This window comes from Oryzias latipes, chromosome 7 (genome assembly GCF_002234675.1).
Source record: "Oryzias latipes chromosome 7, ASM223467v1".
NCBI classification, from domain to species: domain Eukaryota; kingdom Metazoa; phylum Chordata; class Actinopteri; order Beloniformes; family Adrianichthyidae; genus Oryzias; species Oryzias latipes.
This window is the reverse complement of record NC_019865.2, coordinates 26,135,396-26,162,784: the sequence shown is the minus strand read 5'-3', so window position 1 is coordinate 26,162,784 and position 27,389 is coordinate 26,135,396. Positions and strand designations below refer to the sequence as shown.

At 43.0% G+C, this 27,389-nt stretch overlaps 3 protein-coding genes across 8 annotated transcripts in view; 1 reads left to right on the top strand and 2 right to left on the bottom strand.

Annotated features, from left to right (window-relative positions):
- The first annotated feature begins 7,040 nt into the window (after nt 1–7,040).
- gpr182 (G protein-coupled receptor 182) lies at nt 7,041–9,026 on the top strand. Its single transcript, XM_004071048.4, has 2 exons — nt 7,041–7,181; nt 7,586–9,026. The coding sequence occupies exon 2, from the start codon at nt 7,589–7,591 to the stop codon at nt 8,678–8,680; it is 1,092 nt and encodes a 363-aa protein (XP_004071096.1). The 5' UTR covers nt 7,041–7,181; nt 7,586–7,588; the 3' UTR covers nt 8,681–9,026.
- Nucleotides 9,027–9,298: 272 nt separating this feature from the next.
- Nucleotides 9,299–14,387, bottom strand: zbtb39 (zinc finger and BTB domain containing 39). Its single transcript, XM_004071047.4, has 4 exons — nt 14,131–14,387; nt 12,318–13,563; nt 11,881–12,231; nt 9,299–10,842 (listed from the first exon to the last, which is right to left on the bottom strand). Exons 2-4 carry the CDS (start codon nt 13,539–13,541, stop codon nt 9,919–9,921), a joined length of 2,499 nt encoding a protein of 832 aa, XP_004071095.1. The 5' UTR covers nt 13,542–13,563; nt 14,131–14,387; the 3' UTR covers nt 9,299–9,918.
- Nucleotides 14,388–18,530: 4,143 nt separating this feature from the next.
- LOC101155689 (arf-GAP with GTPase, ANK repeat and PH domain-containing protein 1) overlaps nt 18,531–27,389 on the bottom strand; it is a 31,443-nt gene continuing 22,584 nt past the window's right edge. For 4 of the 6 annotated variants that reach the window (XM_023956931.1, XM_023956927.1, XM_023956930.1 and 1 more), the window contains 9 exons: nt 26,811–26,991; nt 26,040–26,165; nt 25,831–25,965; nt 25,543–25,602; nt 25,135–25,286; nt 21,762–21,852; nt 21,387–21,609; nt 20,681–20,954; nt 18,531–19,769 (listed from right to left, as the gene is read on the bottom strand). In XM_023956931.1, coding sequence (XP_023812699.1) covers nt 19,563–19,769; nt 20,681–20,954; nt 21,387–21,609; nt 21,762–21,852; nt 25,135–25,286; nt 25,543–25,602; nt 25,831–25,965; nt 26,040–26,165; nt 26,811–26,991 — 1,449 coding nt within the window. In that variant the 3' untranslated portion in view covers nt 18,531–19,562. The remainder of the gene's footprint in view (nt 19,770–20,680; nt 20,955–21,386; nt 21,610–21,761; nt 21,853–25,134; nt 25,287–25,542; nt 25,603–25,830; nt 25,966–26,039; nt 26,166–26,810; nt 26,992–27,389) is intronic. The other 2 variants (XM_023956932.1, XM_023956928.1) reach the window with 1 other exon arrangement.

Here is a 27,389-nt window from a genome sequence, read left to right as displayed (position 1 = left end):
CATTTGTACAATTTGCGCAAAAAGGACGTAGCGACCATGTGACACAACCCACTCCCATGAAAAATTGTGTTTTTGGTGTTCTATCATGTTCCTGTGGCTTTTTTCTGATAATGGAGGACTTATATAAAGTAATTTAAGATTAAAACTGCCTTTCGGAGTACAACTTTTATTCAAATCATTGTGAATCAGGAGCAGAAAAAAAAATTACGTTTAAAAAAGATTTTATTTGTTACCTAGAAAATATAATGGCTCTTTGCTGTGCTCCGCAATGGGACGGGTGTGGAGTTACACCACATCAACTCCTACAAGTCACAGGTGAAGTTAAAAGGAACTACTGTTGCTCTGCAGAAACTATGTACGTCCTAAAAGAATGACACGGTTTCTTTGATTTTGTCTAAAAACTATCTAATCCTAATTAAAGGCCACTGGGGACACTTTACAATAGATCAAAAAAGGAACCATGGTGGTAATAATTTTAAAGGGGGAAACTCCTTACAAAGTGAATTGATCACACAACTTCTTTCTGGGTTTGTTATTTCATTTTGTCAAAGGAATTAGCCTGAAGTACAATAACTGACAGCAGGGTCTGGGACCCAAAGTCCCTCTTTCTGAAAGAAACGTTTCTGCTGACTGCTTCCTTTCTGTTTCATTGACGGAAACAGAATTTGCTGACAGATTCCTCCCTGTTTTACCAGAAAACCAAACGAACTCTGACAGGATGAGCGGTGGGGAAAAGGGTCAGTCATCTGTAACCGGCTGATATTCTGTGCAGGCAGGTTTTAGGAGTCCATCTAATGTTCAGGTTTGAATCCCAGCCAAGACAAATCTCTCCCCTTCGCTCTGACCTCGGTTTTTGCCTTTGCTGACCCACATGTTCATGGCGCATCTGAGCTCTGTCATCAGGAACCTCCGCATTCTGCTCATCAGCATCAGTGGAGGTCCAAGTGGTCCCCCTCAGGTTCACCTGAAGGAGCACATTACCTGCTCCGCCTCCATGCTCACTCTCAATCTGCCTCATCGTGGACTGTTGATCCAATGCGATGCTGAGGATGTGTGCCTGTCTAGGTGAAAGAGCCCCCTTCCTCAGCCATGTTGATGAACTGCAGCCTGCAAACCTCCTGTTGTACTTAGCCTGTGGCAGTAGAGAGGGGGGCAGCATCCTGTCATTGTTTTCCACTGTGTTGGGACTGTTATTACTGCCTCTGCTCCATTCCTGTTATCTAAAAATCACACAAGGTTGTTGAGAAAAACTGTTGGTCATCACAGAGCAACTTTAAATCAAACAAATGTTCCTCAGCCAATGAAATAAAGTCACAACAAAGATGCACTTCAAGAAGTCAAGCTATGCTAACAGCTATGTTAACATAATTCCATTGAAATAATCAGCCAAGTTATCTGAATAGGTAAGGAATTTCGGACATTTAAGTAACAGAGATGATTAGTCTCTGCCAGTTTATCCTAATGTCAGACTATGCAATGATCTTTGAGACAGGCCTCAGTGAGCATCTATAATATTTAGATTAAAGAGACAACAATTAGACTGACTGAACTAGTAGGATCTTTTAGACCAGGGGACTGCAACCTGAGACCCCATTCTTTGACTTTAAAGAAAAATGATGAAATGATGTTTTTTTAGTTTTGGTTCATTTGTTTTAGTTAATTAAGTTGTGCCATTTATGTTGAGATTAGTTATGATGTCAGACATCTAAGTAAAACGATAGTAAAAGGTTTAGTCTACTGTCCGAGTGTTTTTTTGTTATTAGAATGACCTTAAAGAACATTCATATCTTCTGCTGCTCAACAGTGTCTAGTTGTTGTTCAGAGGCAAAGTTTTCAATTTCAACATGTAGACAATTTTTAAAAATTGGATTCTGCATCAATTTTGGGATGTTTACATTTGACAACAAAAGGAAAAAAGGATGACAGTCCCCCAAAGTCATAGTAACATAAAATGTCGTGCTTGACTTGAATTTAAAGAAAAATGTATCATTTTGACTTTATGTTTTTATTCAAGTGAATCTTTTGCAGCATGACAATTTATTTAAAACAGTTTATTTTATTTTGAAGGGAACTTGATTGTTTTCCTTTCAAAAGTCAAAGAATTTAAAATGGTCACATTCAGAAAAATATAACCCTATTATAATTCAATTATTGTGATTATTTAAAAGCTACATTCATTTATATTACATATACATAATTGGCTTAATAATCACAAACATATGAATAAAGTGTATTTCTCTAAACAGTGAGGTAGGACTTTGCAGCTCTTGCTGTGTTTTTGTCAGTACAAAACTGGCCCAAATGGCTCTTTTCATGTTAAAGGTTACAGACTCCTGGTATAGATTGAAGATTTTTTTTAAGAAAAAGGATCCTTGGAATAAATTCCTTTTGACAGAAAAAGACAAACGTGTCTGGTTTTCATTAATCCAGCCTAATGGTGTAAAAAAGAAGCATAATATTAGAACACAGTGCCGAACTTAAGAGATCAGGTGATGTGAGTCCAGATGAACAAAAATAGTCCACAGTGTGATCTGCGTTTATTGCCACTTTATTCAAAAAGGGATGGAAGCTCATCTGAACTCCGGAAAGAACCAAACAAGTTTACTTTGCTCCTGAATTTAATTGTTTTTGCAAGTGAACCGTTGTGTGGTTTACTGCAGAGCGAATGCAAAAAGACTGTTCAACAAACAAATGCTCCTGAAGCTTATTAAATTAACTTAAATTTAAGCAAAGGTATAGCAGGTTTACCATAAACCATGTCTATACTGCCTCCCTTTTAGTATAGACTTATAGACTTGTAGTACACTTAAAAATGTTGCGTTTCACTTATGGGATGCCAAACTGATCCAAATTTATCATCGTTGTATTTAACTTTTTGAAAATCTCAGCTTAACTTTTCTCAAGTGGAAAACATTTTTCTTCTTTGAAGAGTGTCTCAAAATAATTTAACAGGAAGTCAAAAAACTGTTCCCCTTTTACAGAAACAGTAAATCAGCAGCAACATGTTGCAGTGGCAAAACCGGTTGAGTCGACTGACAGCAGGGAACCAGTTTGAAGCTGGAGCAGTAACCTTTCCCATCACTGAAAATTACTGTGTTTCACAGCAGTAATGCCTCTGCTTCCTTACCCACACCCACATCAAACATTTGACCAATCACACTAGAGCTGTGACATGTTGATATCTTGTGGGGGGGGGGGGGGGGGGACAATTTGACCTCAAATTGTGGAATCAGAAATAAAAATAAACATCCAGTGTTGCAGAAGGATAACAATAGATGGTGCATTGAGCATTAAAGAGGCAGCTGTTCACAAATAAGACAAAGTAGGACCCTGAATCTGATTTTGTTTTCTGATGTGAGCCAAGAATCTGGCAGTGACCAGCATCCATCCCCTTTCCAAACCTGCTTAATCTCTTTCAGGGTCATGGGGTTGCTGGAGCCTATCCCAACTACTTTTGGGTGAATGCAGGGAGCACCATGGATGGTTTGAGGGTCCATTGCAGGACCACACAACCACACACAACTGGGGACATCTTAGAGACACCAATCAACCTAAACAGCCAGTGTTTTGGACTGTGGGAGGAAACTGGAGTGTCCAGAGAAATCCCACACAGAAAGATCCCAGCTGGGGGGAGCCTTCTTGTAGAGCAAAAGTTCTAACCACTCCCCCACCCTGCAACCCCGCATTGACAACTATCACAGTCGTGTGTAACTTTTTAACCAAATACTGCGATGCTGATTATATTTTCTCCTTTTACTTACACCAGAATTAAAATTTGATGCAAGTTCAAGGGAAAACAATGAGATTGGTTGTGAATGCATAGAATCAAAGAAAAAGAGATATGCACAGTGTTTAACTACTTCTAGCTTTGTTTTAAAGGCCCCGACAATTGAAAGAAGCAGCTTGTCCACAGATGAAGAGGTGAAGAATTCCCTGCTGAAATATAATTGATTCTTGCTAAACTCAGAGTCAGCAGGTTCTGTCCGAATCACCGTTTCCCTTCTCTTCTAATCGAGAGGATGATCAGGAAATTCATTTAGACCCATTATTTTAGTCTAAAGTAATAAAAAATGTGTCAAAACACCTGTCATATATATAAACTGCTCAAGATGGATGTCCTTTTATTATTTTCACAGCGAACTCGTGCAAATTTATGCTCAAAGAAATTAAAGAAATAACTGTTATCTTGGTGCAATTTCTCTTTTAATATTTCCACTGATCACTTATCTGAACACAATTCTGTTCCTTTTTAATGTCTTACACTCCACAACCTGGACTTCCTCTAACAAATTCTGGCCCTTGACCTGGTTTCATTTGATCTTTTGTTGGTTCGGATGAGAAAAGTGGTTTTTGCTTCAAACAAAACCTGTCAAAGGCTCCTGCTGGTCTACAAACCATTGAATCGATGTTTGATAAATTCTAATATTTATCAGTTAAATTTAACAAAATGCTGTTGTACTTTTTGCTTTGATAAAAAGACTTTTTAGCAGACAGAGGGATTTCTTTTTTTGGTTGCAGGGTTTTGTAAAGAGATGCAGCTCACATTATGACCATGTGAAGCTGACACTTTGTTCTTTTTGTTTGACCCGTTGCCATGGTGAATCCTTTAGTCTGAGCTCTTTTCCCTGTGATAAACTCAGTCTATTTTAGAGTAGACTGAACCCTGACCTGCCTTTATATAACCAAACACACTAAAGTGTCAGAGCTCAGGCTCAGTCCAGCCAAAGTTCAGCCTTGGATCTGTTCTCCTTTCTGAAACAGACTCTGGTTCATCCAGAACACAACTGCCACTGCAAATACTCACATAGAATGAGATGTAAAGAAAAATAAATATAAATATAAAAAAGGAAAGATTTTACTTTGGCCTTCATTTATTGATAATGTAACATAATATAACACACTTTATTGACTCATTTATTCTCTGACTTGCTCCATGTTCCGTTTTTTCTGGTCCATATATTTTTTTAAAGTTTTCCATCTTTTCTCAATAAAAAAGACATTTGTTGTCATGGGGGTATCAGGTTGACCAAGATGACAAAGGCACAGTGAGAACTAAAAGTATTTAATAACAAAGAAGTGCCACCCTTGGTGGGAAAAACCCATAACATACAGTCAGGACCATAAATATTTGGACAGAGACACATTCTTCCTAATTTAGTTTCTGTACATTACCACAGTGATGTGGTAATGTACATCACTGTACATTACCACATCAGACTTTCAGCTTTAATTCCATGGGTTGAACAAAAAGATTGCATAAAAATGTGGAAAACTAAAGCATTTTTTAAACACAATCCCTTCATTTCATGGGCTCGTAAGTAATTGGACAAATGAAATAACTGAAAACAAAATGGTCATTACTAATATTTGGTTGAAATCCCTTTGTTGGCAATGACAGCCTGAAGTCTTGAACTCATGGACATCACCAAATGCTGGGTTTTCTCCTTCTGAATGCTCTGCCAGACCTTTACTGTTTACTGCAGCGGCTTTCAGTTGCTGTTTGTTTGTGGGTCTTTCTGTCTGAAGTTTAGTCTTCAACAAGTGAAATGCTGTTCAATTGGGTTAAGATCAGTTGACTGACTTGGCCATTCAAGAATATTCCACTACTTTGCTTTAATAAACTCCCGAGTTGCTTTGGCTGTATGTTTTGGGTCGTTGTCCATCTGTATTATGAAACGCCGCCCAATCAGTTTGGCTGCATTCACCGGGATCTGTGCAGACAGTATGTCTCTGAACACCTCAAAATTCATTGGGCTGCTTCTGTCCTGTGTCACGTCATCAATAAACACTATTGTGTCCCAGTGCCACTAGCAGCCATGCACGCCCAGACCATCACACTGCCTCCACCGTGTTTTACTGATGATGTAGTGTGCTTTGGATCAGGAGCTTCTCCACGCCTTCTCCATACTTTTCTCTGGCCATCATTCTGGGAGAGGTTGATTTTGGTTTCATCTGTCCAAAGAATGTTTTTTTCAGAACTGTGCTGGCTTTTTTAGATGCTTTTTAGCTAAATCCAATCTAGCCTTCCTATTCTTGAGGCTCATGAGTGGCTTGCATCTTGCAGTGTAGCCTCTGTATCTACTTTCATGCCGTCTTCTTTTTATGGTAGACTTGGATATTGATACGCCTTCCTCCTGGAGAGTGTTGTTCACTTGGTTGGCTGTTATGAACGGGTTCCTCTTCACCATGGAAAGGATTCTGTGATCCACCACTGTTGTCTTCCGTGGACGTTCAGGTCTTTTTGTTTTGCTGAATTCACCAGTGCTTTCTTGCTTTCTTTCTTTCTCCGGATGTACCACACTGTTGATTTTGCCACTCCTAATACCGTAGCAATTTCTCGCACGTTTTTTTTCTATTTTCTCAGCTTAATGATGGCTCCTTTCACCTGCATGGAGAGCTCTTTTGACCGCATGTTGTCTGTTCACAGCAAAATCTTCAAAATGCAAGCACGAGTCCTCTAATCAACTCCAAGCCTTTTATCTTTCATAACTACTTGACAAAACAAGAGTTTTGCCCACACCTGCCCATGCAATAGCATGGAAGTCAATTGTCCAATGACATACAAGCCCATGAAATGAAGGGATGGTGTTTAAAAAATGCTTATTTGCATCTTTGCACTAATTAATAAAATATAACTGATTATTAAAATATAATGAAAGCACATACACTGTATGGTAGATTTTGATAATGTGTGTAACTCTTGCACTGACAGCACTGCTGTTGAAGGCTGTCAGTGCAAGACAGTTACATCTGAGGTTCAAAGTCAGAAAAGTAAAAAGAAACAGTTTTTCCTGTTTTTGACATATAGTTCCTGAATTTGAAGAAAACCCAAAGTATCTACATTTTATGACTAAGGTACACCATCATACACAAGACAAATAAAGAAAGACACAGTTACACACAAAAGAAAATCACAAATAATGTGTTCTGTTTCATGGTGTTCCTAGATTACAGCTCCGCTTATCACTCACTTAGGATGTCCTGTTAGATATCTGTGAGCATATTCATAGGAAATGGGAGGGCAGAAAGAGCCTGCTTCTGGATTGCTGAGACAGGTCTCATCAGCAGAGCTGCTGGGAGAACCTTCTGTCTGCAGGCTTCACAGGAAAAGGAGAAAGCAGCGTCGCTTTTGGAGCAGCAGGCCTTGTTTTTGACTGCAGAGGGTCTGCCACCACACTGAGGTAAGACATGGATGCTAATACATGTTAAGTGCAATATTTATGGAAAGTATGAAGTGCTTGAGACTTTTATGTCTTTTCCAAGCAAATCTTTCTTTTTTTAATTTAGTTTTGAGTAATTTCTTTATTATTTTGATGTTTGTTAATGTCTTTGAAATATTAAAGCTTTCCTTAAGGTGGTCACATTACGTTAGATGTGGGTATTTGCGAATTTAAATCTTAATAAAACATTTGCTGCTGGATTTGCTGACCAGTTGGGTTTTACTTTCCCCCTCTAAAGTAAGATTTTGCCACGCTCCTCCTGTGCCCGTGTTGTGTAACGTCTGAAAGCGTAATCAGATTAGTCTCAAAGTAAACCTCAACTCTGTCCAGATATGAAACATTCCTCTTCTGCCTTTCGCCCTCAGAACATGAGCATCCACGAGTTCAACCACTCTCTGGACCACTTCAACGGCACGCCGTGGTTCGTCTTTGATTGCACCATCGAGCTCAACATTAACCACAAGCGCATCGCCCTCTTCCTCCTTTACCTCTTCATCTTCATCGTGGGCCTGCTGGAGAACCTGCTGGTCGTCTGGGTGAACTGGCGTCGGCGCCACTCTGCAAACGGGGTCCTCTTTTGCGTCATCAACGTGAGCCTGTCTGACCTGATGGTGATTGTGATCCTGCCTTTCTTCATGCTGGAGGTGACCATGGACCGGGTGTGGCTGTGGGGCCGCTTCCTCTGCAAGGTCACCAACCTCATCTATGTGGTGAACTTCTACAGCAGCTCCTTCTTCCTAGCCTTCATGACCCTAGAGCGCTACCTGTCCCTGACCAGACCGTCGTCCCCGACCATCTTCCCTGTGATGGGCAGGCAGCGCTGGCTGCTCTGTGGTGGCCTGTGGCTCTTCTCCTTGTTCCTGGCTCTCATGGAGAACGTCCATGTGGATCTTCTGGAGTGGGACGAACCCGGCTGCTACATGATACCCGAGTTCAGCCACACCGAGTGGTACGTCTCTGTGGCTTTTCTCTGCCTGCTCTTCCAGTTCCTCGGCCCCGGTTCTGTCATCATCACCTGCAACGTGCTGATCGCCCGGGCGGTCCGGACGGCGCCTGATGTGCAGGGTCGCCGTGACATGTGGCTGGTGCACGTGTACTCCCTGGTGTTTGTGGCGTGCTGGCTGCCCTTCCACCTGGTCATGATACTGATGATCATAGACGACCTCCACCCCTTCATGTTCACCTGCAACATGACGGAGGCGCTGTACTTCTCCTTCAGCGCCGTGCAGTGTCTCTCCCTCTTCCACTGCGTGGCCAACCCCCTGCTCTACAACTTCCTCAGCAAAAGCTTTCGGAACAACCTGATCAACACGGTGATCGACCGCATACCGCGACCGGCCGCCGCAAACCAGGTGGAGGCGGGGGCCAAGCCAAACACTCCCAATGGGGGTGAGGGTGACCCGGGGAAGCAGAGCAAGTTTAGTGAAGCCAGCACCAGTCAGTCTGATGTGGAGTCATAAAGAACAGCTCCTTCTGAGCAGAACTGAGGCCGCTTACAACTGGGCTACAAATTATCATTTACTCCCAGCATGTATGTGATCAGTTTTAAACACAGCAAGGCAGGAAATGCTTGCTGTTCTGCCAAGCTGCTCAACTCCCACAGGACCTAGAGGCAATGACTATAATCTCCAAAGGGGAAGAAATCTGCCACACCAGGAATGTGTGTAAACAAATCTGCTGCAGACTCAAGACGTACAGGAGTGGAATTAAATCAACCCAGCACACCGCTAAGTCCTTATTTATCTCTTTCTGGATGCTGATGTGGTCATAATCTGATAACATGCAATAAAACATCCTCACATAATGCATCCGTTTCAGCCTGAAAGTCTGTTGTTTGGAAGCTGGTTACTGCTGATTCCCACTACTCCGACTTCCACTTCTGCAATGGATCCTGTTTGAGAGCTAAAAAGATAAAAGTGAGGACAGAAAGGAAAAGGGAGCTTTGGTCGGCAGATGGCATAAAAGCAGGAAGTGGCCGGGCCGTCAGGGCGCAAAGGTCCCAAGCTGGGGGAAACGGGGGCTTCACTATACGGAGAATGTTCCTGCATGCCTGATGCTGCACGGACAACAAAAAACCAAAACATTTTATAAACTTTATTAGCCAGATTTAGAAATACACACAAGTATAAATGCATAAAAATAATAAATACGTTTTTAGAACAAATTAAGACACAGAGTCTTCAACAGTGTTTGATGCTGCATTAAGGCGACAGAGTCACTCCCAAGTCCTGAAAACCCAGAGAGGACGGTCCAGCGGTTAGGATCCAATGTTATTGGTGGCAGACAGAGTAAACGGGGCTCTTCGGAGTTTCGCCGGCACAAAGACACAATGCCGCCAAGAGGTTTCCTCTCCCTTCCAGCTCATGTGAAGCCGAACTTACTGATCACAGATGAAGACAGACGTGGTTAAAAGAAAAGCATGATCATGATTACAGATCAACACCAGAAAGAGACTGTAAACGAGTCAGAGAAGAAAGAGAAACACTTCCAGATGCTTCCAGCTGTGGATGTTTCTCTTCATTTTACTCACATTTTGGACTAAATCTAAATTAACCTGCAACTTGGGTCCATTTAAATCTGTTTAGCTGACTCTGAAAAGGTTCTAAACGGGTTAATTAACATTGTTGGGGGAACAAATTGGATCATCCAAATATTTCTGTTGAATTTTTGCTACATTGGTGAGAGGAGGATTGGTCCATCAGGAGTCTATGTGATGCAGAGGCTCTTTAGAGTGATCGTTGTACATGAAGGTCTCCTCAATCTTGAAGTTTGGAGGCAGCTGGTCCTTATGGAGCTCCATGTGCGAGGACACCAGCTTCACGGTGGAGAAGAAAAGGTTGCACACGGTGCAGCGGTACATGAGGGCGCCGGCGTGCGTCTTCAGGTGGCAGATCATAGTGGAGCGGCCTCTGAAGAAGCGCAGACACACCTTGCACTGGTAGGGTTTCTCTCCGGTGTGGATTCGGAGGTGGTAGGTGAACTCCCCCGAGTGGGCGAACCGTTTGCCGCAGAAGCGGCACCTGTACCACTTCCCACGCGCCCCACCGCCTTCCTGCCCGGAGTTCCCATTGGTGAAAACCCCAGAGGAACCCTGAAGGAGCTCCTGGGGGAACTTTTCAGACATGTTAAAGCTCATTCCTGCACCCAAACCCAGGCTGACAGCTTTACTGAGACTCCCCATGTCCTGTGTGGAGGAGCAGGATAACAGAGGGCCGTCTGGGGGCTGGTCAGCTTTACGTTTGCCTAACAAGCTGTGACCCCCGAGAGAGTCCGGGGTGTGCAGGCTGAGGTGGTTCTGTAAGGCAGAAGGGGAGCGGAACGTCTGCGGGCACAGGAAGCAGCGCACCTCCCTCACCCCCCCTGCAGATCCGCCTCCGCCAGCCCGCAGCGCTAAACGCTCCTGTTCCTTCGCTGCAGCCTCCTCTGCGTGCACGCTCATATGCCTGTCCAGCAGGGGGCGCTCCACGAAGCAGAGGGCGCAGTGCGGGCAGAAGAAGACGGGCAGGGAGACGTGGGAGAGGCAGTGCCACAGCAGGGAGCACAGGGAGAGCTGGGGGGCGTGGCAGACTCCACAGGTCAGGCTCTGGGGGCAGACATGGCTCAGGGTGTGCTCTCTCACAACCTGCGAGGGGGGTCAAACAAAGAAATGCTTTATTTTCCACAAAAACAAAGAACACTTCCACATTAAATGTCACATTGTTGCCACAGAGAAAAAACACCGGAATGCTGCAAAGCTGGTTTGCAATATATATTTAAGATAACAACATAAACACAAACAAACACTACTTTATCAGAATAATTAAAAACTATTCATTCCAGCCTTCAAGCTCGGAGTTAACGCTAAATTGTGTGTGGAAATATCTATATTTAACTTATTAAATCCAGTCCTAGTTTTTAAAACTCCGCTCTGCAATTCCCGCTTTATCGTACACGTATTGAGTGGTTTAGCGCTGCTGCCATCTTCTGGTAAACTATAAAATAACTCTTTTTTTTAATGCTTTTATTTAATATCCTAACAGAGCTGACGAGTCTTTTTTATTTGATTTTTTTCAAAAGGAGCTCTGATTAAATCTGAGTCACACTTTGGACATGCCTGATCTGGAGACATCAGAATGTCATTTTATTTTTGCCCTTTCAAAAAATTAAAAGCCCCCTACAAACATAAATAAAATATAACAACCAATTTTCATTCATCATTAATTCAATATTTTTATTTTTTTTGCCATAATTTGGGGGAAATTTATCAATTCACTCTTTTACAATCAGATGAAACATAACTTTTTACTATGTTAAGAATACTTTTTTTATTTATTTTTTCAAAACAAAGGTGAGGCTAGGTGACATTTGTGGAGACTACAGTACAACATCTTCTTTTGGGAGTTTTTTCTTAGCAACCTGTCAAATTTAATTAAATGACCAAAGAAATTTAACATAACGGAGTAAAAATGGGTTCTTGGCAAAGAAACTGCGGTGAGAAAAGTGATGTCCATGTTTGAATTATATATGATAAACAAATCTTTTCAAATGAGATTTTGTGCTCTTTTCCTTTTGTGCAACAAGAGCAGAAAGAAGGAACAGAAAAACCTAAAGCAAAAATTCAAAAACAGAAGAAAAAGTGATGTTAACATGTTAGAATCCATCACTTTCCCTTTGTACTGACCTCAAAGTCCTTGTTGAGGGTTTTGAAGCAGACGCCGCACTTCAGCTCTGCGGTGGGGTCTTGGCTGAGCGCCCCCTGTGGAATGCTGTAACTGCAGGCAGAGTGGTTGCGGTGTCGCAGCAGCTTGTTGAGGCTGCAGAACTGCAGGCGGCACATGTCGCAGGTGAAGAGCTGCACCCCCACGTGCGAGAGACAGTGGAGGACGCCAGCGGTGCTGTCTGAAAACGAGGCCCCGCACAACTTGCAGAGCCCCAGCTCGGTCAGGTGGGTCTCGCAGTGGCTCCTGATGGCAGCAGGGTCTGCAAGGAGGGCTGCTCCACAGGCTTTACACGTGAGTGGGCTCCGCTCCACCTGCAGGAGGAAGAAAGAACGTTACTCCTCTAGTGTGGTGTCACTCTTATCTGAAGAGCTTTGCTGCTAACTAACACGAAAATCACCTGATTGGTTGTAGTCCCTCCTGTTATGTCGCCGTTTTCCACAAACACAAGATCATCTTCATCCTCCTCCTCCTCCTCCTCCTCCAGGTATGTCTCATCATCACTGAGCTCGATGATTTCACCTGTCAACTGGTTCCACTGCTCCTCCTCTGCACCCGGAAGAGGATCCGTCTGCTCCCCAGATCCCTCCCTTTCCCCGTCATCAAACATCATCCTGCCATCTCTCTGTATGTCCATCACCCCGCCCCCCACCGAACTCACACGAAGGCCGCCCCCCTGCTCTTCTGAGGATGACGTTGGGGGGCGGGCTTCCCCTCCCAGCTGACCGGAGGAGTCTGGGAGGGAGCAGGAGTCAGATGGAATGGGATTGATGTTCTGAATGCTGCTCACGCTCGCAGAAATCATTTGAGTGTTTTGGTCTCCTTCTTTACATCTTTCTGTCGCCCCATCCTCCAGGATTTGCTCGGTTTTCAGCTGAAGCACCGGCCCGGGGGGCAGAACACCATCAGTCTGACAAGAAAAGTTGCCAGTGGATAAAAGATGTTCACCATGTAGCTGATGATCCTGCTGCTCGTAGCCTATATGGGATTGGACGTCTTCTGCTTTGATTTCCAGAGTAAGAGCGTCAGCGTGAGCTTCCTGCCTGCTGGCCCTGGATTGAAAGAGAGGCGAAGGAGCAGCAGCAGGAGTTGGAGCAGTGCACGCCCCCACTGATGAAGACAGGGAGGAGCAAGAGGCAGCAGGGGAGCATACAGACGAAACCGAGGCTGCACTGACAGCTGTGGATGCAGGAGCGCCCATGCAGGAGTCCAGGGGGAGATCTCCAGAACCGCCTGCTCTGCACGCAGCAGACGCCTGCAAGTCAGGGAAGGTAGCGTGGCAAGCCCTGACCAGCTCACCGACGCCAAGCCTCTCAGCCAGTTCATACAGAACCCCCACGTCAATCAGATCTATCAAGACCTGCCCCGTGTACACGAACATCAGCACTTTCTCAAAGTTAGCAGGAGAGACAAACTCCAGAGAGAAGACGGCAGACGCCGCGGCAGCCCGGGTGAACAGGCTCTGGAAGTACGTCCCAGCACAGGCCAACACCGCACGGTGGGCGGCGAAAGTTCGGTTTCCAACTTGTAGGAACACATCACAGTACTGACGGGTCTGACGGCAGCGATTGAGCTCAGCGAGAACGCTGGCAGCATGGCCAGGGCCCTGCAGCTGGATCCTCATCGCTGCAGCTGCTACAACCCACCTGCACAGAGGGAGGAGACGCAAACTCCATCAACATCTGTAGAAAAGCAACGCACCACTGCAGCCGCCAACGTTTACCACATGTTCACCCTCAATTGTAAAGTCTAAGAAAGAAATTAATCAAATTCAGATTTATAAAAAAACAGCTTTAGCGTAGACAGAAAACATGTCCAAACAGCATCTGACTCTTCCTTCATATGAAACAAAAGACTAAATATTTGCACTGATAGATGCAGCATGATGAGCAAAAACATCACTCGTGAGACTGAGAGGCTGAAATCAGGAATCACTTATTGAAATAAGTAATAATGATACCCATTATAAAACCTAATGCTAGGGTTGACTTCTGAAACAGATTAGATTCAAAGTCTCCCACGTACTTTAAAAATTACGAGATATATCAGCATTTAATTTCATTTTAAGAACTAATTTTAAAGTAAATGAGAACCAGCGTTACTCAAAGCTATTGTTTTTTCTAGTCCAGACACTCCACCCAAACCAATATTTCCCTCGGATGTTTAGCTTTTTCTAGCCCCTCAGTCCCGTTTCTATCGTTACTATGACTTACCCATCAGTCTGTGGGCGTAAGCAGTAAAAACTCTTCTTTTTCCTTTTGTTTACAGATGAAATCTGGCGCTCCTTAATATGTAGTTAGAGCGCTCTTTGATGCTCCGTCGCATGGTGATGACGCACGTCAACAACAGATTGGTAAGGTGGCCCCCTAGAGCCTGGAGGCGTCACTGCCACCAAAATAAAACAAAATAATCTTAATTTAACATTAAAATTTTAACTTTAGTCTGAAAACTTTAACATTGTAACCAGGATTAAACAATCATAACACAAAAAACCTTAAAAGTTAAAAGGATCATATAACTGATAAAAAAAAAGTAAAGTACTGGCCTTGAACTCTGAACCTCTAAATGCAAGTTCCAATGACTGCTCCACCAAGCTAACTCTTTTAACACAACATAAGTGTGCCAACATAGAATTATTGAAGTATTTCTTTTTTATACAGAAAGTTCATAGTGTATAGTAGGGATGGGAATAGAAGCCCCATGAAGCCTCATTGGGGGTTCATGTAATTGTGCTGGAAAAATGAAACAACCATTCAGGGCTTTGAAACCACACAGAACAGCGGCATCTGGTGGCGGACTGGGCATACATCCTTTAACCAAGCTCCTTGCAACACTTCAATGTGGGAATGATAATGAAAAAACGTAAAACAAAACAATATTGTTAATGATGATAAAAAACAACGAAAAACAACACAACGAGTTACGTTTGCTGAAAGAAGTGCTTGAAACAGCAAAACATACATCGCATGAAGAAAATAAAAGCAAAGCAAATTACAAAAAGAAAAAAGTAAAGCATCAGCTTTGTACCCATGATTCCAGGATTCAAACACTGTGATTTTCCACCAATCTATCGGTACTGACACAATGATCTTTTGCCATCATACATTGGTACAAGTACTTTCCTTATAAACAATGTTCATATTGAATTGTCTTATTAGGAGAAACCGAGTTGAAACGATCCTGAACCACAGTACTTTTATTTTTATTTTTACCAGGAACCATGGTAAAGTGCAATGAACTGACATTGATTCCAATACAGGGGAAACAATAGAACTGGTCGGGAAACGTTCGGGATTCATTTGTATTTCTAGAGAATAGCGCGCCCAACTGTTCAAACACAAGTGACATATGAACCGTGGTTCGACCAAACTTAGCATTTGACGCTTCATACGTCATCAACCACATGATCTGCGCTAGTTGATACACGCTCCGAAACATTGTGCTGAACCACTCTGCTTCATGAAAATGAAACACGCGCCGAAGCGTCTGTGTCAAACGGGCCATCCCTATCGATCCCTATCGGAGACCAGTCGCCTCGCTTCGGATCCTGGTCCAACGTCACGCAGTATCGGCAAGAATACTGACATCATCGTTCCTATGAACAATACTACAACTCTGAGAAAACATTAAATCTGTTGGAACTACAACTTGCTTTGAGTTTTCTTCCGGGTTCCAGCATCTGGGTCTGCCACGTCATACGTAATCATGACAGATTCAATAAAATTATGTTTTATAATTGACAGCATCTAGATTATGTTTTTGTTTTTGCTTGGTGAAGGTGGGATAATTATTTTTCCTGTAGAGTGGAGACTGCTTTTGGCTACACCTGGTTTTGTTATACCACCTGGTGGGTGGCTTTTTATGTTGCAAATAGATTTTCTCAAATATTTTCTTTACTGCTGACTTATGTTTTGTTGGTTCTGTGTGTTCTTTTTTGGCCATCAAAGAATGATGGTATTGCTCATTCCAGCACAGCTGATTTGGCGTATTGGTCAACATGGGCAGCACATCCTTTTTTTTCTCTATGATGGGTTTTGGTTACTCAGGGTTACAATGCTGTATGATGTAACTGTCTGTTTTGCTAATGAGTAACACAAAAATCCCAACTCTCAATGTCAAGGGAATTAATCATGTCATTAAGAGGCAAAAAGTCCTATCTGTGCTTAAAAGAGACGGGGTGCAGATTGTATTGCTACAAGAGACCCATCTGACCAACTTGGAACACTTAAAACTGAAACGTGACTGGGTAGGTCAAATTTATTACTCCTCCTTTAACTCTAAAAGCAGAGGTGTGGCAATATTAATCCATAAAAATTTAGCTTTAACGGTGGATAAGATGATACAGGACGCAGATGGCCGTTACGTCTTTGTTACAGGTCTGTTATATGAAGAACAAATCCTCTTAGGGAGTGTTTATGCACCTAACACCTTTGATGGCTCGTTTTACTCAACATTTTTGGCAGAAGTCACCTCCATATGTTCAACTCACATACTAATTGGTGGTGACTTTAATTGTGGATTAACACAATTAAAGTACAGTACAGATTATAATCCACCTAAAACTCAGGCACCATCAAAAATGGCAAAGGCTGCAGTTGAGCTGTGCTCAGATCTGGGTCTTTTTGATGCCTGGAGAATCTGTAACCCACGTACTAAAGATTTCACTTTTTTTCACGCCCTCATCTCTCTTTCTCTAGGATTGACTTTAAATCAGAAAACTCATGCAGTAAAAAATTATTTATTTTCACATTCTTTTAGTCTTGGCATTCACATTCTTTAAGGCATTGACATTCTTTTCGTCTGGCATAAGGCTCCGTACAATTCCATGAGATAAGATTTCCATAAAACTTTTGGGTAATAACTACCCCCAACACCAATCAGTGTGTAATAAGATGGGGTGTGCTTCGGCGGCATTCCATATTCAGACTTACAAGTATGACTGCTATGTGTGACCTAGCACCTTTGACTGTAGGGCCGCTCCCGTTCGAGTACAGCGCCACGAAGGGAACACACTATCTAGTACAGGGGTCGGCAACCTTTTTTACTCAAAGAGCCATTTGGGACCGCCCCTAAGACGACGACCGCCACAACCCTTTTTGATATCATTATATATATTATGCATGTATATATTATTCAAAGGTCGATCTTCAATGACATGAGTGTAGATCGCGGGCCAGAAAAGATTAAAAAAAAAAAAAAGTACTTCTTTAAAATCCACCAGCCAATCATAATCCTCACTGAGAAGTACAGGACTTGATTGACATGTAGATTGGCCAATCGGACATCGTCTGAAGCATACGTCGCTGCAAATGCACATTGTGTTCTTTAAAGGATGATACCGCGGCCGCGTGTGGGAGGAGCTACTGGTTCTGGTCTGATCGCTGCATGCAGCGATGTGTTTATCAATGCATGGTAGACACTGAGAATGTGGAGAGATCAGGTTTATTATTTTGAAGAGTTCTACTTGGTAATCATGTTTCCATGTTTGACTTCATAAAATCATCCCAGGGAAAGTCTCTGCTTCAACTCCCGCAGGGAAAGCTGCGTCTTAATCTGACGCCCGTGTTTGCATCTCTCTGACAGAGTTTGAAGCCAAAGCCCCTCCTCCGCCTCTCCACCTGCTTTTCCTCTCTACCTGTTCACCTGTTCACATCTTCTGCAGCTGAGAGTTGGTTTCCCCCGCGCTCCTCAGTGTATTCTACACAGAGAGCACTAAATACGATAGTTGGGGCGCTCCAGCGCCGCACAAGGATGAAAGAGCCGGACGCAGGTTATAGCGGGGATAGAGCGGGTTAAGCAAATGAATGGAAGAAGGCGGCCCGCTGAAGAAATATTCAATATTGTACACATTTTATTATTAGTCTGAACTTTCTTTTATTTAGAAAAATCTTTTATTTTCTCAGTCCAGTACGGAAAAAAACATCAAAAAAGCTGTGTTGGGCGGATTTTGGCTGGGTCTGTCGGTTTTCAGATGACTTTTCGGCTGGAAAACTGTGACTCTATCTGGCAACGCTGGCGCGAACTCTCAGTCTGTCATCAGCGAGTTGGTCTCTGCCCCGCGGAACGTCAAGTTCCCGGCAGAAGATCGGAATGTTTATTGAAACCGCCCCGCGTGTCTCCTCCTGCTATCAGCTCTGCAGGTCTCGCCCGATAAATACAAGCTCATTACGAAGCTGTTTTTTACGTGCCTCGTGCTTCGTGGGGAGCCAGCAGCACCTTTGAAATGCCGTGAAAAATGAACAAACTAAAATAAAATTTAATTATTATAAAATACTCATTATTTTCCAAAGTCACAGGGAGCCACAAGAGATGGATGAAAGAGCCACATGTGGCTCCGGAGCCATGGGTTGCCGACCCCTGATCTAGTAGATCTGCCATGTGTGCACCTTTGACCGTAGGGCCGGTCCCATTCGAGTACAGCGCCACGAAGGGAACACACTATCTAGATAGAAGAGAAATCACATTTAACATTTAGATTTATATTTAGTCTTTGTCTAAATGTGGTAAAATTGTCACATAATTTTCATGAGGTTAATTTTTACATTCGGCCCCCCAGTATGATACATTAACTACTGTATTAACAGAGACAGATACAAGAAAGAAAACACTCATGTTAATGCTAAGAAAAAAGTTTAATTTGATTCTGATGACCATTTCTTTTATTTCACGAAGGCTTCAGATGGTGTCAGGAGAAACACTGACACCCACAACTGCTTCACACTTCACATGTAAATCATGACCCATACAACAGTAATACAACTGTAAATGACACTGTCGTGTAGACTCCCAGCATCAGAAAAAAAAAAACTTCTAGCATGAGGTTACACATGTCAGACCATCTGCTCACTGATTTATGATATGTAAGGAACCAACAAATTATAAAATACGATGAAAACAAACGTTTTTTCAAAGCTACCAGTAAGAAATCATTTACAAAATTGTGTTTTTTGTTGTTGTTTTTTTTCATCACATATTTAAACTTTACTTATGTAGTATCGGTACATTTACAGCAATATTAATCCTGACGTCTTTGACCTGTGATCAGAACATTAACTCATTTCCTATTCCAAACTATTTTGTTTTTCATCAACTTTCAGTTAACTTTTCTTAGCCGCTTCGTGACTGAATAAGGTTTTTCACCAGCGAAGCTGAGGCGCTCGTATGGAACACAAGTTGATATATTGTAGGTTTATGGTTTATCTGTAAAATGGAAAACATTTGGTCCTGTCACAACAAAAGCCTCTTTCACAGCAGTAAGCGTGCAGTCAAAAGATGCTGAATCAACCTGTTGCTCTTCATCACTGCAGCTTGATTATTGCACTTCTTCAGGAGGAAGTGAAACAGAAGCAGCAGGGTGTGTGCGCTAAAAAATACAGAAGACCGTTACACTTAAACTCGAGTCACTTTGAAATGAGGTCAACTACTACAGCATTTCTGCGACATGTTTGTGATCAACTCCATGGATATTGCTTTGATGTTTGATATGTTGTTCAGTCATCACAAACAACATTTTCATTATGATATGCAGCAGTCCTGGGATCGCTCTCCACCACAGCCCTCATCTGTTTGAGCCCAGACTCCTAAAGGTCTCTGAGCTATAACCGTCCTCCAGCCTCTGCAGATGCTCATGCCTCGTCGTCTTCGGCTACGACACGCGCTTCTTGGAGCTGGATCGGCCCAGGCTGGCAGTACTGGAGCGGCGGGACAGGATGGGAGTGGCGGTGGTGGGGGAGGCCTCGTTCGAGCATCCGTGCTGGAGCAAAATATCGATGCAGCCTTTGCTCCCTGTTTTCCTGGCGATCATCATGGGTGTCTGGCCTTGGTTGTCTTTTGCCTTCACATCGATCCCATACTGCAGGGGGGAGGGGACACAAACCAGATATTTCATCCCATGTGTGGATTGAGTACACACCACATGTCTCACACAGGGTGAGACATGTGGTGGTGAGTGTAACTCAGCTCTATGTCAGTGCAGAAATTTAACTTAATAACAATGTTTTTTTATTTCTGGTGTGTTTTCTAAGCAATATGCAATATATTCCAACAGGCTCCAAAGGAGGGCTTTTTCTATACGCATTTTCCATAAAATCCGATTTAAAACCAATTAATCTCATGTTTTTTTATAACCAGATGGGTCAAGGGACAACAGTGTCAGAACAAACCATCTGTTGCTTTTTATAAGCTGACTTAACAACCAAAGGAGACAAAATGTCTGGAGCAAAACATTTAAAACCAGGCTGGAATTAGTGACAAACCATATTGAGCTTCTGAGGGAAAATCCTTTGGACAGATTAAAGAAACCTGCAGTTTTTTGACAAATCTGGTCATTTTACAGTTGCAGTTACAGTTTATTTGCTTACAAAGCAAAGAAAATGGTTCCTGTTGTGAAACTTGGAGGAGGCACTGTTATGGTACGGGGCTGGGCTGCTGCATCTGAATATGTGATGATCAAAAAAATCTCAAGACTATAATGGTGTTCATGGGTCTTCCAACAGGGCATAGAGCCAAAAAACAGTTCAAACAAGTAAAACACAATGGAGTATCCGAACTGGCCTTTTATTTGACCTGAACCAAGACCCAGTGGACATCTGTGGGTGGGGCTCAAAGAGGACCAATTCATATGGTTACAAAATATGGCAGAAAATCTGTAGAAAGATGTGGTTTCTTACATTTGAGAGTACACTGGTGGGGGGGGTGGGGGGGGTCTGATCAGTGAAACAAATCTCATACTTTGTGTCTGAATTTTAGGCAATGAAAACTCACCCAGACAAGGAGCTGGGTCATGACTACATCTCCCAGCTGACAAGCAGCATGGAGAGCCGTCCGAGGAAACGAAGACGATCCAGCTGGCTGAGTGTTGACCTGATCCTTGGTGCTGTGGGCCAGGAGAAGCAGCAGCCTGAGCAGGTCTCTCTCAGTCACTGCAGTCAGCAGCAGCTCCGACATGCTGTCCTCCAGGTTCCCTGAGGGCAACGGCAGAGGAGGCACGAAAGCGCGCTGCTCGTACTTTGCTCGAATCCAGGACTCTCTTTCCTCTCTGGTGGAATGAAAACAGTGAAAAAATGTTGAAAAGTTGCAGATGGTGAAATGTTTTTATTTTAACAACTGTTAAGAAGGAATCAGATCTATTCGCCTTTTTAATAGTGATGAGTTTAAGAATAAAAATCAGGGATTTTATGATTTGGTCAAAAACGTGTAACTCATTGATGTGAATAAAAAGAAATGATCATGCAAGCATTTTGGGGAACATGATAACGGCTTAACATCATAAATAATAAAAAGTGCTCAACTCTTTATGAGAAAAAATATCACAGCCTGCATAAAATAGATGAAATTTCTAGTAAGAAAAAACTTGAGTATTTTTTAAATGGTAAAGACTGTTGTTAATAATATACCCAGAATCCCTTCCTGTTTGCTCTTCAAACCAAAGCTCCGTTATCTCTGAACCTGGCCAGCTTGTTGAACCCACCGTGTGGCGTTAGGTGTGGGTTTGATCCGGCCCTGCGTGCAGCTCTCCCACACGCTGTTGGCCATGTGGTTTCCAATGGCAGCCAGGACCTGTGTGAGCTCTCCAGGCCAGTCGTCCAGGTCCAGCGAGCGAACACGAGACAGATGAGTTCCCAGGTTCCGGTGGATCCCTGAGCATTCGATGCAGATCAGGGCGCCCAGGTTGAGACTCGCCCATGTTGGATCTGCAGGAAAAAGACGGGGGTCACAGGTCACGGCACGCAAACCCATGAAAAATCATGGGTGAAGACAGTACAAACAAGCAGCACATGTTAAGCTCTGGCAACTGTAGGTGGTGCTATACGGTAGGAGTACAGGCAGTAGTTCAGGAACTCACTGGGTGCCTCACAGTCCACACATTGACCATTTCCCTTGGCGTTTCGGATGGCCTGAAGCGCCACAGCCTCGCTTTGACTGCTCCTCCGTGCCTGCAAATACATTAACATACATGTCATTTATTTTATTTTATTTATTTTTTCTAGAGGGGGGAAGTGTGTGTGTGTGTGTGTGTACGTGTGTGTGTGTGGGGGGGGGGGGGGGGGGGGTAGAAGGAAAAATTAAAAAAACAGGGAGGGGGAGAAAGTGAGGGGATACAAGTGCCGAGTTGCTAATTTGAATAGGTTATTATTTTAAGCTATGGTAATGGTAAATGGCGTATACTTATATAGCGCTTTCTACCTTCTTACGAAAGCCCAAAGCGCTTTACAGTCACAGTCCCATTCACCCATGCACACACACATTCACACACTGATGGCGGCTCCGCTGCCAAACACTGGCGCCAACCTCCCACCAGAGGCAAGTTAGGGTTCAGTGTCTTGCCCAAGGACACTTCGACACGTGGGCGTGCAAGGCGGGAATCGAACCTGCAATCTTACGATCATGGGTCGACCGCCCTACCGCTGCACCACGGCCTCCGTGGATATAATATTTGTGTTACTGTGAAACAGTAACACAAATATTATATCCAAACGTGAAATTCTGACAGAAAGTTAAGCAGAAGATATCTGTCCATTAATACACTATGGGTTAGGAGGAGGGATAAAGCAGACAGGGAGCAGTTTGACGGTGTGCACGTGGGGGTGGAGCGACACGCACACTGCCTAAGTGAACCATGTGATCGTTAGGGGAACCAGATCCTCGCCAGCCCAACCAGCCAGACCAGAAGAGAGGGGGAGACCCCCGAATCCAGGAGCACCCACGGCAACGGGACCCACGCAGCCGGGGGGGGGGGCACACACACCCACCCAGCTGGGTGCAGAGGAGGCCCCCTACAGGAGACCAAATTCACTTGCATAGATGGTGTGGATCTTTCAAAGTCCTTAAAGCCTTATCTGACCTGACCTTTAGCTTTGGATTCACTGAATCACTTCTCAGGTATAGATACATGTCACCACACTAAACACTGGGAAAGATTAAGGATTTCAGAAGCTAAGTACACAGAGATTTTGGCTGTGAATCTATAATTAGCGCTTGAAAAAACAGGGCGGCACGTTGGTTTGTTGGGTCAACCTTATTACCTGACAGACCCGTGTCTGTGTGGGCTTTGTTTCCTCCCACTTATCCAAATTCACTTATGTTGACAAACTAAACATCCTTATGATTTTTACTCTTCGTGGGTGGGCCGGATTAAACCATCTGACACCCCTGCTGTACAGCCCCCTCACCTAACACATTCCTCAACCCCTCCTCCCTTACCCCCCCCCCCCCCCCTGCCCTTCCCACTCTGCAAAAGGGAGGGTGAGCCCCAGCGGGTACTGGTAGCCCCCCAGGCCTGTAGCCCACCCATGCACCCTCACACACACGTCACCCCACCCCTGCCCCGCATCGCCACACAGTAACCCCCTCCATTCCACCGACCCTCCAGCACCGCACGCCCGGCCACCGCTTCGGCTAACAGGGTGCCCACTACTCAACATCCAAAATCCTGATTAATGAAATGATTCAGGGGGGGATCAGAAAACAGGAATCCCCTGTTGAAAATTCGTTTTTGAAAAACAGTGTTCCAAGCTGCAAAAAAGAACACTCCTACTAAATTACTCCGCTAAATTACTTTTCTATTCCAAGTTTCTATTCAGTCTGAGAAAAATCATTTCTTAAAAAAAAAAGAAAAGGTTTAAAAAAATATTCCAATCAATGAATGCATGTTGGTGCAGGAGCCAAATATTCCACAGAACATCAATGGTATCAACAAATTAATCAAAACTCTCTATTGTTTAAATGACAAAAAACAAAAAGTAAACAAGTTGATCTTAATGATTGGACAAACTATTTAAACTTCAATGCTCTGTGTATGTTTTTAGCATAAAGAATATTAATTTTACACAAATAAAAGACTGAATACAACAATAAAAAGTGGCTGCTGCAATTTATGGATTGATCTAGACACAGTAATTTAGAAATATCTCCTAATTTTCCCTATTGTGGTTTTCAGGCCTGACACCTGCCTTTTGTTCTGTGAAGAACAGCAATAATCTTCATAAAACCAGCAAACTACAAGGTAAGAGTTAAGGCGTCAAATTGAAATTTACCATGAAACCAAACTAAAACAAAACAGGAGAATGACTTAAGAACAACAGCTACGTCTGATAATAAAAGGACAGGGGTCTGCCATTTTCATCACTTAAAGGTCGATTTCTCACTGACCACAACCCAGTGGGAGCCACAGTCTTACTTCACCCTTCAGAAAAATAAGCCACTGATTTGTATTTATGTTATTGTTAATATGATTAATTATTGTTTCTTTAAATAAATAAAACATAAAAAGAGAATCATGAAATGATGAAATGGGACATACTGTAGTTTATGACTTTTGACAGAGCTTCACAGGACTTCCTTTTCAAATTAAAAGACACCCTAAAAGATCATCTCAATGCAGCAAATGTAGTTGTATTTAGTGTGACGTCAACAGTGATTTAAAACAAACAAAACTATACAAACTGGTTTTATTGTTGTTGGTGTGTCCCACCTAAAACTTTGTAAATATAAAAAACTAAAATGAAATCACAACTAATTAGTGACCCTCACCATATTGTTTGACACTTAAACTCCTTGAATTTTGTTCAAGAATAGAAAGTCCACCTAATAATCTACCTTAAGTATGAATATGGTTGTGGTTACTGGCCTCAAATTAATTTTCTGTGGTGCACGGCGCTCAAAAATCTGTAAAAATGTTAACTCTAATAAACTACAAAACCGCACCGCTTGATGGCTTGTTGGAGCATGATGGGTACTGTAGTCAGGAGCCTGCTAGAGGGATCTGTATGTACTGTACTTCAACTGTTGAATGAAATTTGACTCATCTGGCTCTCATGTTTTGCTTTTTACGTAATCTGAAAAATACTTTTCTTTTTAAAATGAAAAACATTTGTATTTTTCTCCAACCAGAGAGTCATAAAGGAGGGGTCAAAGAGCCACATGTGGCTCCGGAGCCACAGGCTGTGGACTCCTGGACTAGAATCATGAAGACCTGGTGGTTCGAAGAAATATCCCAAACCAGATACATTAAGATCTGCAAACTTTCTGGAAACCATGAAAATAACTTTTGTGTTGTAACAGCCACTAAAGGCATTTTGGATGGTGCAACAGATCTATCAAAATAGCCATTGATTTTACCAAACAGGCTAAATTTCCTAATTGCATCTTTTAGAATAGTAGGACAATAAACTGTTGAAGAAATGAAAAAGGTTCTCTGGAAAGGTGAATGGTCTCACCTTGTTTCTGCCGCTCTCACACGACTGCAGGCTCGCCAGGATCTGGCTCTCGATAGCTGACACCCACGAGTCCCTGTCCTCCTGGCTCTGAGCCTCAAAGTGCCATTGTTGTCCAGTAAATGAAACTATGATAAAGTCTGCATTCTCCTCCTCTGCAAGAGATACGAGTGAAACCATGATGAGATCTGCCTCTGCACACTCTAGTCACATGGTGGATGAGTGCTAAAACCAATGAGGGAACATACAAAACAGCATGAAGGTTTTGACAGAAGGTGAAGCAGAAAATGCTGCAGTTTTTACAACAGTAACAAGTCAATTTAGCAGCTCATGCATGGAGTGCAGGCAGGAAATGCCACAGAAAATGAAAACAGAAGATGGAAGATGCTGACTGTCACCCTGGAACATTACCTGTCTTATTAATGTTTCTCAAGCTACCAAAGCTCTTTAATTTCCACATTTTGCGTTTCGCTGCAGGGCGAGAGATAAGCACAGGAAAGGAGGGAGGAAAGATACAGACGTGAACAATAAGCTGCAAAGAAGTCTTCAGAGACAGACACAGTTTCTCATTAGAGAACGGAAAGGCTGCGAAAGAAAAGGTTGTTTCCAGCAAATAGAAGTGTGAATTAAGTTGCAATCTTTGAAAAAACAGTACAGTCAGTGCTTATCATGTGCCGATGGCAGTTGTGCTTTGGTTACCTTCCGCTTGTCCTGCAGCCACATCTCCCTTCTGATTCATGCTCTTCTTCCGCCTATTTTTCTTCCTGTCACTCATTGGAGATGCCTGGTTGGGGTCTTTTCCAGCAAAAGGACCAGCTGTTCCTTCTAGGCCATCTGACATGCCAACAAAAAAAAACGTGAAAAAGCAGCAGAAATGTATGGAAGCCTGTGATCTGGACGGTCTTTACCAATGCTCTGTGCTTTAGTGGACAGTGAGGAGGGGCAGCGCTGAAGCCCTTTCTCGCCTCTTTGAGGAGACAAAGCACCAGAGTGGTCATCGACCACAGACAGAGTGGCTGGACACAACTGAGGAACTGTTGACCACAGGAGGAGAAATTTAAATGGACTTGATGTGAATGAAGGCATCGTTTCACAAACTAATCAGTATCAGAGTGTATCCTTTTCGGTTTTACTCTCCAATGAGGAACGTTTTGGCTGATGTGTGCAATATGATACTGCATGATGCAAACGGATGGTGTTACACTGTGTTGTATTTCTACCAGGCTGAGAAAAAAATAAAAATAATTTGGATAAAAAAAAACAACAACGTGGATCTAGTCGTCTACAAGTGGATGAGTGGAAATGGCAAGACGGAGGGAGTTTGTGTGTAAATTTGTCACAAATCAGGTTCTTTTCAAACAGATAGTTTTCATTTGTTCTTGATTTACGATTTAAATGTAAAAAAAAAATTACTCAGAAATGCAATTTTAAGCTTAAATTTCTTAAAATGTGTCCTTCATTATCAGGAAAAACGCTATAAGAACATGCAAAAAAACACCAAAAACACAATTTTCATTAGATCGTTATGACTGTAGTATAATTTACACGTTTTTTTCAGACTAAAATGTATGCAGGCTACAGCATTTCTAAAAAAAGTTGCAGTACTTCTTGAAATATCATGCATGTGAATGTGGGCACTGATGGGTGGACTCGGCTCCCATGCGGAGCAGCAGACACACCTGTGCCACTGCTGTCAGCTGCTGTCAGCTCCTTGCTCAGCCCGTTAACTCCAGGTACAGCGCCTGAAGGGACAGGTGAGGGTCCTGCAGGTGCAACCGCTCTTGGAGGACGTTTCCCAGGAACCTTCACTGTCACACGCAGCAAGTCAATTTCTTTTCCGTGGGTATTCTGGGTATAGTCCTGAAAACGGCAGAAAAGATGTTTACCTTTGACAGTCTTACAGGCATCACGGGTAAATTAATAATGTGATTATCTTAGTGTTACAGTATGGAAACCAGGACATTTTTCAGGAACGGACGTAACTATTTAGGCACTTGTGCATTAGCATCCCACAAATGACATTAGCATCCTGCTGCTGCATGCATTTCCTAGTTTTTGTTTACTCTGCTATTATTATTGCAGCCACAAAACCTCTTCACAATTTAAAAACAATCTGTAGGGAAATATGCCTGAACCCTGACCCCAAGCCAACCATATGCAGTGAAGCAGAAAACACTAATGCACATTAGTGGGAAGCTAATGCACAAGTAGCTCTAACTCCTTATCCTTATAACAAACTCTGTTCTTTAGATCCATTT